This window comes from Xenia sp. Carnegie-2017, unplaced genomic scaffold (genome assembly GCF_021976095.1).
Source record: "Xenia sp. Carnegie-2017 unplaced genomic scaffold, XeniaSp_v1 HiC_scaffold_22, whole genome shotgun sequence".
NCBI classification, from domain to species: Eukaryota; Metazoa; Cnidaria; class Anthozoa; order Malacalcyonacea; family Xeniidae; genus Xenia; species Xenia sp. Carnegie-2017.
This window is the reverse complement of record NW_025813485.1, coordinates 3,680,876-3,693,537: the sequence shown is the minus strand read 5'-3', so window position 1 is coordinate 3,693,537 and position 12,662 is coordinate 3,680,876. Positions and strand designations below refer to the sequence as shown.

At 33.1% G+C, this 12,662-nt stretch overlaps 2 protein-coding genes and 2 long non-coding RNA genes across 6 annotated transcripts; 2 read left to right on the top strand and 2 right to left on the bottom strand.

Annotated features, from left to right (window-relative positions):
* Positions 1 to 1,086: 1,086 nt before the first annotated feature.
* Positions 1,087 to 6,356, bottom strand: LOC124446579. 2 transcript variants are annotated; one of them, XR_006948480.1, is made up of 3 exons: positions 6,277 to 6,356; positions 1,851 to 1,954; positions 1,087 to 1,769 (listed from the first exon to the last, which is right to left on the bottom strand). It is a non-coding gene; the product is annotated as an uncharacterized LOC124446579 (long non-coding RNA). The 2 variants fall into 2 exon arrangements; XR_006948479.1 differs by lacking the exon at positions 6,277 to 6,356 and having other exon boundaries at positions 1,851 to 3,433.
* Positions 4,625 to 8,234, top strand: LOC124446580. 2 transcript variants are annotated; one of them, XR_006948482.1, is made up of 2 exons: positions 4,625 to 4,890; positions 7,059 to 8,234. It is a non-coding gene; the product is annotated as an uncharacterized LOC124446580 (long non-coding RNA). The 2 variants fall into 2 exon arrangements; XR_006948481.1 differs by lacking the exon at positions 4,625 to 4,890 and adding an exon at positions 6,353 to 6,411.
* Positions 8,235 to 8,638: 404 nt separating this feature from the next.
* LOC124446542 (trafficking protein particle complex subunit 4-like) lies at positions 8,639 to 12,508 on the top strand. Its single transcript, XM_046997385.1, is given in 7 exon segments — positions 8,639 to 8,672; positions 8,675 to 8,809; positions 9,119 to 9,293; positions 10,190 to 10,293; positions 10,465 to 10,591; positions 10,866 to 10,946; positions 11,812 to 12,508. Coding segments are annotated over 6 exon segments (654 nt in total). The 3' UTR covers positions 10,945 to 10,946; positions 11,812 to 12,508.
* LOC124446543 (EF-hand calcium-binding domain-containing protein 9-like) lies at positions 11,327 to 12,570 on the bottom strand. The gene is made up of 3 exons (XM_046997386.1): positions 12,502 to 12,570; positions 12,002 to 12,396; positions 11,327 to 11,747 (listed from the first exon to the last, which is right to left on the bottom strand). Exons 1-3 carry the CDS (start codon positions 12,563 to 12,565, stop codon positions 11,637 to 11,639), a joined length of 570 nt encoding a protein of 189 aa, XP_046853342.1. The 5' UTR covers positions 12,566 to 12,570; the 3' UTR covers positions 11,327 to 11,636.
* Between the last annotated feature and the right edge of the window lie 92 nt (positions 12,571 to 12,662).

The following is a 12,662-nucleotide window of genomic DNA, read 5'->3' as shown; positions in this document are numbered from 1 at the left end:
CTAGAAGGGCTTTCATGCTGAACTGAAATAAAACATGACGGACAACAAACAGCTTTGAAAACAACACGTTATCGGCTTTATAATTTAAACACTATGAAAAATGTTTTATTGAGTTTACCTGGCTTGGCTAGCCAATTTTTTAGTGTTCAAAACAGGTTCCAAAGACGGGCAACCAGAACAATTTAACAAATTCATTTTCAAGATAATTTTCAAGCAAACCTCACAAATATTCCTTAACTATGCAAAACGTTGCCTTAAAATAATCTTTGCTGAAAGTTTTGTATCAAAATGAAGTTTTGTTTTTTTGCCCTATGTTGACGTAAACTATTTGCCATTGAATAAAATTTGCTTTGAAATTTTCAAGTGTTGGAACTGAATGACACTGAATGATAATAATTGGTTTGGAATGTATGTTTCAAGCAATTTTGTTCCATATAAATGTGTGCATTTTAAAAGAAAGTGATCTCAAAAAGGGCATTGTGTGACTTTTTGCATTGAATGGAGGTCAAGCTGAGATAGAAATGTGTTGCGAGATGTGAGATACGTAATACATGGAAATCTCTGTCAAGTCTTCAGGAAAAGCTCAAACAAAAAGAAATTTTTGCCGAACAAGCATCCCACTTCTTGAAAGTGATATACGCCTCCTCTCCAGATAATCTTTTTCGAAACTCGCAACCCACCAACGCAATTTAAAAACGTAATCCTTATTGTTGTCACGTAGATAAATTGATAATTGTGGTTAGCAACATCTGAGACAACATAAAACTCTACCAAGACAACCAAATGTATCGGTGCATTGGACTTAATTTATAAATTTCAAACATTTATCGCGGTTGAATTAGAGAGTACATAACAAAGTAATAAAGACAGGGTCACATGTTTGTAAATGTAGATCGTCCAGGTTGGTATAGTCCTGAGAAGGACTGTTTTTGTTGTTGTCGACTGACGTTTCGACAACCTTAGCGGTAGTCATCTTCAGAGTCAAAAGTTTTTGGTTTTTTTTTTACTTTAAACCATTTACTTTAAAGACAGGGTCAGTTTAAATAAATCCCCACATGTCTGGATAAAAAAGTCTGCACACGTTGATACTGTAAGATTATTTTTCACTTTTTACTGATCTTGAAAAAACCTATTCCAAATCTAATTAGTTTTATACCATTATAAGTTCATACTTATATGTCTATATTTAATTACAGGAAAAAATTTATTTAAATGCGTCAGAGAAAATACTAAAAATTTGCATTAAAATTGGTATATCAAAAAGTAATACAGAACAACCAGAACAAAAACGAATGTCAACATTTTAAAAATAAGCAGAACTGACTTTTTAACAGCCATACTGGTTTTCCAAGCAAAATTTATTATTATGTGAATAAATAGTTGTGCAGTGATTTCTAAAATACAGTGCATCTCCAAGCACGATCACGCTTTAATCTATGTTTAAGTAAAAACAACAACAGCCGACTTTGAGATTAATGCTTAGATCGACACGGATGGGACCAGGAAAAACCTTTGTCACTTTCATTGTAGCAGTAACATTTAAACAATCACCAGGAATGTTTTGTGAACAGCTTACACGATCTCTGGCATTAAGGGATTTGCTTGTCGCACATTTGACTTGATTGAGCTGTGATGGATAGTACGCGCAATTTGAACAAGGGTTGGGATCTAGGCTGCTCGTTAAAACAGTGTTTTTTTCTGTATCGCAAAGACTGATATACTGAGGTTGTCGCTTTTGCTTTATTCTTGACATCCTGTCTTCGTAATATCTTGAAACATACAAAAAACTTTGTAAAATACTATATTTACATATCACAAAGCTTTTCATTGTGTAAAATAATCAATCTTACTTCAAAAGCTTCTTTGCACCAATTCTTCCTTTTGTTGCAAATGTCAAGTTTATGTAGAGTATAAATGCCAACACGATGGTGAATGCAGTGTTCATGGAAAGAATCTTGAGTTAGGATCAAATGAAGTGGATTAAATGTGGCAAAAAAAGATAAATTGTGCGAAGCGAGTGACTTGTATATATATATACAAGCCAAGTGTTAATGTACTGCAGTTAAGAAAAGGGAGGTTGAACCATGCGAAACAGAAAATACACCCACATTATTTAAAACAATATCAAACAGATGCATCACTTTGCTAACAAATAAGGAATTTAAGATTATATAATGAACGAAATGCTTACATTTTAAACATTTTACATATTTATAAATACAAAATACCCAGGAAAATGTGCAAAATGCAACATGTAATGGTAATTTAAAAGAAATGATTAAAATTATGACTGTTTGTCTTGTCTACAAGGGCCGCGCCCGCCCATGTAAATTTTTGAAATATCCGAATTCCCACCCGGAGTAAACCGGCACTCGAAACCTTTCCCACACCTACCAAGTTATTATCATAAACTAATGTAACCGTCGAAAATCTTTCTTATCATAAACGTACCAATTTATCAGACAAATACATTTAACACTCATTATACATACACATATAAATAGGCTGTTGTCTTAGCTTGATATGTATAGACGTAATATTGTAAAGTTTTTCTTGTCTACTCAATAACATAATTTCCAAATATATTTTATCTATTTTTGGAATTCAAAGACATCTTACACATTAGCATCTGAACTGCACGTATATATTGTCTTTTAAACACATTTTGGCACCCGATATACAAATAATATATAGCAATCTTTATTTTAACTGGTGTCGTTTACTCGAATTCTCTTGAATGACCAAGCTTAACCCCGCGTCAGACACAACTTCCTATAATGACTTATGTCGTTACTCTCGATTTATACCACTTATAGACTTGAACTCACACTGATTGACATAATTTATGACTTAGTTGTTTTGATTTGTTGGCCATTGTATTTACACTTACGATTCTAACTCAATGTATAACACTCCTTGATTTTATACAACATTCATTTTTTTCTGGTGATAAGTGTAATGATATAATTTTAATACACCCCCAATTACTCTCATTAATCGAAACTTTGATTTTGTGTTTCTTAGCTACTGTCAAAGTTTTGACGACTTAATTTTTAAGAAGTAACCATGATGCATAACATGTCAATTACTCTACATGGGGGAATTGTTCGCGGAAAAAATTTTCCTTAGATTAAACTTGATAGCCTTTATTTTCTTTCCTTTTTCATTGATTTCATGTACGCATTCATATTTTTTCACTCTTTTTTCCTAACTGAACCCGTTGTTGCTAGTTACAGCAAATACGTATCAATTTAAAAGTAATGGTTACAGACATGCACATACGACATGGCTAGCTTTATGTTTGATCTTGATATTGCCATTAATGAATGTAATAATAATGAACTCCGTCGATTTCGACATATGAGGGTTCCACGAAGTGGAACATCCTGGTTACTTAAATTATAGTGAAGGCAGCTGACCAGACTACAATCACTCGTACCTTTCACGCAACTACAACGCTGATATCAGCGTGACACATTTGTGACAAGGCTGCAACATTGCAGATGCAGATACAGTCCATCCGAGGACATATATTCCTCTACCAAATTTCCCTCACATGGCTTTGGTCAACCGGGCTAGGTTTACAGACACATTGCCAAATGTGCCACGAGCCGGGATTGAACCCGCGCCGTCTGGCTTGCAACTCACGCAATTAACCATTCAGCCAATCATACGTTGTGAATGTTTGCTCAGTTCTTATGTCCAGTATATCTGTAGTATATCTAGAAGGGCTTTCATGCTGAACTGAAATAAAACATGACGGACAACAAACAGCTTTGAAAACAACACGTTATCGGCTTTATAATTTAAACACTATGAAAAATGTTTTATTGAGTTTACCTGGCTTGGCTAGTCAATTTTTTAGTGTTCAAAACAGGTTCCAAAGACGGGCAACCAGAACAATTTAACAAATTCATTTTCAAGATAATTTTCAAGCAAACCTCACAAATATTCCTTAACTATGCAAAACGTTGCCTTATAATAATCTTTGCTGAAAGTTTTGTATCAAAATGAAGTTTTGTTTTTTTGCCCTATGTTGACGTAAACTATTTGCCATTGAATAAAATTTGCTTTGAAATTTTCAAGTGTTGGAACTGAATGACACTGAATGATAATCATTGGTTTAGAATGTATGTTTCAAGCAATTTTGTTCCATATAAATGTGTGCATTTTAAAAGAAAGTGATCTCAAAAAGGGCATTGTGTGACTTTTTGCATTGAATAGAAGTCAAGCTGAGATAGAAATGTGTTGCGAGATGTGAGATACGTAATACATGGAAATCTCTATTAAGTCTTCAGGGAAAGCTCAAACAAAAAGAAATTTTTGCCGAACAAGCATCCAACTTCTTGAAAGTGATATACGCTTCTCCAGATAATCTTTTTCGAAACTCGCAACCCACCAACGCAATTTAAAAACGTAATCCTTATTGTTGTCACGTAGATAAATTGATAATTGTGGTTAGCAACATCTGAGACAACATAAAACTCTACTAAGACAACCAAATGTATCGGTGCATTGGACTTAATTTATAAATTTCAAACATTTATCGCTAAGTATGGTCAAATGACATGTCTTGAGCCGTCTATGATTCAATCAACCATTAAATTATTGAGATTCCGAATGTTATTCATCCATGTACGCTCACAAAGTGAGTGTGTTTGTGTGTAATAATTTTTTTTGTATCTTAGTTTCTTTGGCCATTTCTCCATTTTTGTGTTATTTAATATGACATTATTGTCGTAGTATACATTTTCTGTCGACGATGTGAACGAACAATGTAAGTTTACAGTCAACTTAAAAACATTAAATAATGGGTGAAATATTTGTCACCGTTCGCAGTTCGCACAATTAGAAATGTGGCACTTCATCATCTCGAGGATTTATTTCAAGGTATATGTTTATTCGCTTATAAATACAAAGAAGTTTTTAGCTCTGCCAATTTTCATTGTCTGTAAAATCCTGGAACTTATCAAAAATGAGTTTTGATCAGTTAAATGTTGACAAGTATCTTTCACAACTTGTGTACGTTTTACACTGCATAACATAAAAATTTTACTATATTTAACCTAATAAATGCTTCGCAAAAATGTCTCTTTGCAGAAGTATTTATAAGCATAACACGCGAAAGATGTAGGACCGTTCATTACCTCATTTATCATTATTTTACTGCTGATGTAGAAATTACAGCTCATTTAACTTTTGTTTGGTCATGATGAAGGTCTTTGTGCATGGGAGTTTCAAACATCTTAAAAGCGTTGTCATATGTCCGTCCAGTCCTGGTATTGTGGTTGCTCGAAGCACATAGTGCTGAAGCAACGTTGGCATTTTTGAAGGATCGTTGTCACTGCATTAGTTTCTATTGGTGCAAAACGTGGTTCATTGAGGGCAAAAGATCTTCGAAGCCCGTTCTTAGTATATGATACTTATTCAGTTTAGTCGATTAGGCTGTCTAATGCAGCATTGTAAACATCCCTTCTGCATTATATATACGTGCTGAATCTATATTATATATTTATCTTATAATATATAAATGCTGATCTTTCTCTTCTTAACCTCAATCTGCTACCGATGGTGTGAAGGAGAAAAATTTGCCTTAAGTGCACGGTCAAATTTTTTGCCCTTTGTTGTTTAATGCAGAAGACATAAATTTTAGGAGAAACAACTCACATATACGACATGGTAATGCGCATTGTGCCTCGGGATATGTTTGATTGTGATATTTCCCCTAACGAATAAAATTATCCGATAATTCCACAGGAAAATATTTAGAGATACCATGTATAAATAAAGCGTATTTAACTGTTTCTTGATAAACAATAAGGTTGTCCATAGTTTTAAAGGAATTATAACATGAATTTACAGCAACTAACTACACTGTTTATACATCGTTATTCATTGCTTCGACGGTTCATGCTTTAAAAATATTAATCGTACAGTACGTGTTTTTTACATATAACAATAATGGACTTGAAAAGTTGAACTAATTTTTTCATAGCATGCCTGCATATATATATATATAGTGGGATTTTGTGGTAGAAACTATCGCAAACAAAATCGCACGGATAGAGTGCTCAATACCACGGCGGAGCGGTATAATTGAAAATAAAATAAACCACGAATTACTTCATCGAAATTTATTCATCGGGAATAAATTTCGATGAAGTAATTCGTGGTTTATTTTATTTTCAATTATATGTATATATGTATACTGACAATGTAACGTGACGACAATTTTTCATGGAATTTGTGGGCAAATTTCAATTTGGTGTATCTTACCTTTGACGTAATGATGACAACAACTGAATAACTTCTCTAACAATAATATGATTGTTATCTTTAAAATAAACTGTACGTGCAAAGCTGGAACATGAGAACTATCGTTGAGGCGACCGGAAAAACTGTTGTGTTCTGGTACGTTTGTATGTAGTCAGTTTTCATACAGAATCGATATTGAAAAAGACTCTTTGTTCAAATGCCTAAATTTTACAAACAAATGAACTCGTGCTCAAAATTTAAATTTTTTCCACGTTATTTAGTGCGTAAGCGATATCATGATATCACTATGTAAAACGTTTTACGGTAATGCGGTCAAACGTTCACTGATAAAAAATATTTTTTTCAACAAGTACCAGTTTTCAGCTGTTTATCTAAAGCCTTCGACGGGTTCTCTTTTATAACCCGTTCGTCGAGGGCTGTAGACATACAGCCAAAAGCTTGTTGTATAAAACATTTTTTATATTAGTGAACGTTTGACCGCATTATGTATATAATCCTGATATCGGATCACGAATTTTTTCTACGGTTTACGGTGTTTGTGATGTATTTAATGCGAAAAAGAGAAAACTTGCCATGATGTTATCTAAATGTAAGATAATGTCGGTGTTACAGCTGGTAGCTAATGTATTTCAATAACTTCAATGGTTTTACAGGTCTTGTTAAACAATAATTAAATGAGATTACAAAAAACTTTATTAATTATCAACAATAAATTTACATGAACGAATGCAGTAATATTTTTGTTCATCTATTGCCAATGTCACCCACGGCTTGCTTTTTAGGAGAAAGTATTTGTCGGCGAAATGCAGGAGGAAACGTTACTGAGCATTCAAAAACGTTTTAAAATTCATCGGTGTGATGTGAACATGTGCAAGTTCTTCCAAATGTCGAGGGTTGAAGGAGAGGGGTAATATATTGTAGACATTGTTATTATTTGCACTAAAAACAAAGAAGACTTTGTTATCAGAGAAAAGGACGAGTGACAGGTGGTAGAGAACGGAAAACAATTTTCAACAGGTTTGCAAGATCAGCGAGTATAATCATTTGAGTATGCACCGATGAACATTGTAACAAACACTTTCCTTAATTTCTAAACCAAACTTTGTTTGTATTTAAGACAGGTACACTTTTACCTATCGAAGATATATGTTAATTTTGGAGACAATGACAAAAAACCTTTAAAAACTCTAGCACGTTTAAAAAATATCCAATTCTTATCAGTTGTATATTGGCTTTTTAAGGATAATCAAAACGCATCCTTTATCACCTTACATCAAAGAACCGACAAGCATCATATATTGCTTTTAGAAGAAAAGCGACGTTTGTGCTTTCTAGAAAACAGTCAAAAACATCAGAACATATGAAACACTCTCAGAAGTCATATCCTTGTTTGAAAAGCGACAGAACGTCTTATCTATTTTTTTTAGCTTTTAAAAGAGACAATTTTGCTAAAATCGATCTGCATAGTAAAGCATAGAATAACAATGCGAAGTGTAATGTTGTCCTACTTTTACATACACGTGCACGTACACCCTCCCGTCGGTCAATCTCGAAAAAGGTGGATTACTATTTTAATTATGCCCAGTTAAGCTTGTCTTTTGGGAAACTAAAGATACCCATGAAAACTCAAATTTAACTGGACAAGCTACGAAGAGCGAAACATCAAACATGTAACCACTGATAAAGTGTTGCCCATGCTGGAAGGACCGAGAAAAATTGATTATTGGCGATGATTCTTTATTCATTGCAGTTATTCCCAAAAAGCAATTGCGTGGTTTGTCGTTTTATTTACACTACATTATGGCTTTATGAGCTCATTGAGCTGTGCACCATATCACTTAATCATTGCTGCCGTCAAGGTTTTTCGGATGTAGAAAAATCCTCTGAAATTCCTCTTAAATGTATATTTTGTACACATTTACTTTTTATTGTAGGAATAAAGATTATATTTTTGAAAATGTTGTTAGTAAAATTTATCGAACCAGATGTGTAGCCCCGAAGGCCGGATGTATAAAAAGGGGGAAGCAAGTAATTTAGGACGTGTCTAAAAAATTTTTATGTAGATTTAGACAAAATAACAACTTAAATGCAATGGGTTATGGGTTATTAATGGTTCCTCTCAGCTGTGATGTAGACTGCACATGAAGATATAATACAACGCAGGTTGACAGTCACAGCACACTTAATTGTTATTAGATCAACTTTGCCCTTTATCAGCAAACGTCAGCAAACCATCACGCTAAATTGAGAAATTCTCCCCCCCCCCTGGCCTTCTTAAAGTCAATTTGCTTGTTGCCAAACATGTGCCAAACCCAGTCAAACCCCCACCTGACCCCTGACCTTCTTCATCGCAAATTTCAATATGGCGATACAAAGTGTGTTCGTTCTAAACAAAGCTGGGGCTTAGTTTACCATACCGACTGCAATAAATTGAAAACTGACGTTGAAAAAACGTTTAGTTATCCATTAGATATAGTTTTGAAAGAAGATGACAAACTTACCGTTGTATTTGGTGAAAGAGACGGGATAAAAGGTAGTGATATTGATGAGATAACATTTAAGAATATATTTTTCTCTTTCTGTTTTATCATGATGAAAGCTATTAATTTACGTATTATTAGCTGGGCTTTGATTTCTTTAATAAGATAATGTTTAACTGTGGACAAGTGTATTCAAGAATCTGCCTTACAGGGAATTGACTCAGATGAGTGACAAACATTTACATAGAAATCCCACATTCTTGTTATTGACTTATTGCATTATTTAATTTGATTACATACGAAAAACTCACAACAATGACTACGAATTCCTTACCATTATTGATATTTTGATTATTTTCTAGTTGGTTTTAGTTTACTGGCAATAAATGGTGAGGAGGTTAGCAACAAGCAACTCCCCAATGGTGTTGATGCTAAGGAGTACCTTAAAGATCCAAATAATTATCCTGTCTCATTAAAGTTTGGTCGGAGTCGACTCAAGACAAATGAAAAAATTATGTTTGCCAGCATGTTTCACACGTAAGGCACAACTTACTATGTTTTGTTGCTTAATTTTTAGTTGTGGTCGTAACTTTGATGATCAAGTTTATGTTTGATAGTTTTGAGAGTTATATTTTTGATAATTTTGAGTATTATTTATGATTTTTGTTATTCAAAAAGGGAATAATAAGTTTCTGTGTTTAGTTCTTTTTCATAAGAAGGTAGCAGATTTTCAATATTGTGTGGAGGAAGAAAGCTTTTCTTTTCAATGTTTTGTGGCTATCAATTACCTCAATGCAAAGTGTACATATGTGTCATTTTGTCAAAAATTGTGTAGATTTACAGTGTGTGAATTAGTTCAGAAAAAACGATGTGCAATTTTTTTGACAAAAGTGTTTCTTTAGAGGCATAATCAAATCGATATTACGTTAATTATAATATAGCGCTAATTGCTAAATTAATATTTTCAAACCTGAACAAATTCATATGATTTACGACAGTGTTTTTCATTAAAACTGCTGATTTTTGCACAACGTTTGAAAAAGTGATGTGCAATTGTTTTCATTTTAGCTAAAACGATGTGCAAATTGCACATTGCACACCGTTAAATTTGCACACTGGATTTATGATTATGGTATCAAATTTGATGTTTTTTGTATGCGATGCTACAAAACAGAATTTTCAATATTCTATTTTCATTATGAAATGAGTTCATAATCAGTGACAAAGCCATCCTGTTTTATACTCCTTTAATTCAAATATTTTGAGCTTACCCACTGGAAAAACAATGATTGGAATCAATTTTCTAAAAATACGAACAATAAATTTGCTGTCAAATTACATTGTTGGAATAAAAGTTTGGAATGGCTGTAGCAACTGTTCATAACATTTCTTGAAAATGGTTATAAAAGATTTATGTATTTTTTTGTTGTAAGATTGTTTGCAATTTCCACTAAGTTGTCACCGGAGCAAAAATCATCTGGCATTCAAGTTTTAGAAAGTGAATCATTTAAACTTCATTGCTACCAAACACCTACTGGTAATGTATGTAAATATCCTTAAATATCCTTAAATATCCTTATTCAGAAAGTCATCACAAGTTGAAGGGATTTACTACAAAATTCTCATGTTGAAGTAGCATGTTACGTAGTTCTGATGTTATTCATATTTGCTAAAGTGCTTATGACAAACTGTATTGCTGGTTTTTTAGGTGTTAAGTTTCTGGTTCTCACAGATCCTAAGCAAGGCCCAATGGATCATTTTTTGAAGCGATTTCATGAACTTTATACTGATTATGCTTTGAAGAATCCCTTTTACTCTTTGGAAATGCCTATTAGGTAATACGAATTGTGCTTTTTCACCACTTTCTTGTTTCTTGCTGACTAAATTTCAAAATATTTATTGCTTCCAATACAGCCTACACAACATTGAAATGCCAACTTTGATTACTACAAAGACAGAAAGGATGCAAAACAATGTTCCTCTAGAAATTGAAATCTTAATGTTGGAATCCAATATTCATATTTAAACATGTATTTTATTACCACTATTTATGCACATGACTATAATGTAAAGTATATTTAAATGTGAAATAATATTTAAATTTTTTAGGTGTGAGCTTTTTGATGCCAATTTGCAAAAGGCTATTGAACAATTGGAAAGAAATTCAAGTCAATATTCTAATGATTAGTGGTAAACTCTTTATTTTTCTTGGTAATATCGGTTTTTCACAAGTCAAAAGAAGGCATTCATGAATCTTATACTTCAGTGGCTGGTTGCCCAAAAGCTGAATAGAGCTATCCACTGGATAGCTAAATTTTTTCATTGTTTAAAAAGGGAAATATGTAAGATTTGGACTGAGCAATCACTGAAATAAGATATTGCTTCTAAAAATGACAAAAAAATTTTTGTTTTAAGGAAAATTTGTTTTTAAAGTGAAGAAGTTTGAAAATTTTACTTTCAAATGGATTATGCTATCCAGGCTTTGGGCAACTGGCACCAGGATTTTAAACTTCCACAAAAAAAATGAAACTAGAAAGTAGTCCAATATTTTGAGGCAATTTTGTACAAAGTATGATGAAGATGTCATGATGATGATAATGATTGTTCCATCCGTCAAAATGAAATGGGATCACAAATTTACAAATTTACAAATAATTGTACGTAGCATAACCAAAAGTATCCTGTTAAACATTGTAAAGAACCAGCATAAGCATTCTGATGATAACATTTGCAATATGCCAAACATGACTAAACAGATAATGTTGTGCTTTCTCAAATTCTCATGCAGAACAAGTCAAACCATTCGACTTGTGTTTGCGTTTTATCAACAGATCTTCATATTGAATGTCTAGTATTTATTTTTACATCAGTGAGTGTATCTTATAATATTGTACATGGCCCTGGATTTTCCGATGAATTTCTTGCTTCTATTTCACTTTGTCTGTCTATACATGCCATTGCAAACATCTTGAACTCTGAATAATCTAGTTCCTGAAATAGATTACTTATTGATGAACGTATTGTTCAATTGCGACATGGCTTTTCTGTATGTTAGTACAATCGTTGGAGGAGAGTGAAGAGTACGAAATCATCAACAGATCATGCGATGGAAGTGTTCTTACCGCTAGTATAGGAAACAAACAGCCCCCATCACTGTTAATCACGTGAGTATACGTCACAATAAATTTCAATAATGTTGGACTACTGGTTGTTCTATATACTGTGGTATTGTCTCACATACTTACGTGATCCCCAGATACATCGAACTCTGAAAATATTGCTCGCATGGCCTCGCCTTGTAGATTAAATAAAAATCCGAATTTTTCAAATTCGTCACATGATATGTTTCCGCTTGCATCTTCGTCAAGTAGGTCAAACACAGTTCTCGAATGGCGATAAATGAAATGTTTTTCTTCTTTATCGTGGACTGCAATCAAAATGCAAACTAAAAGATAAAATTCATCAAAATCCAGGGTTCCTGAACAATCAACATCTAGCATATCGAAGACATTATATATCTGTGACTTTGATAGATCAGTGGAGGAATGCATAAATGCCCAAAATTGTACATCGTTCAATTGCAGCTCTCGGTGAATATCTAAACATTTGAACAACTCTAAAATGATGTGGATAGCACGACCTTAAAGAAATAGATTCAGCGTAAGAAATTCAGAAAATTACTGTAAATCAGCATCTACATGCATATAAATGTGGATTATTTGATAAATTTATTAAACATCCTTACCGCTTAATAAGCAGTGTGTTTTGTCCAAGTGCAAGTATTTCAGAACTTTTGATGTTACTTTCATTTCAAGTTGTAAATTTACTAAATTATAAGTAACATTGAAACTTTACAATTCACTTTGTTTGTGACGTCATACAAATTTCTTTCAAAAGATAATAAAA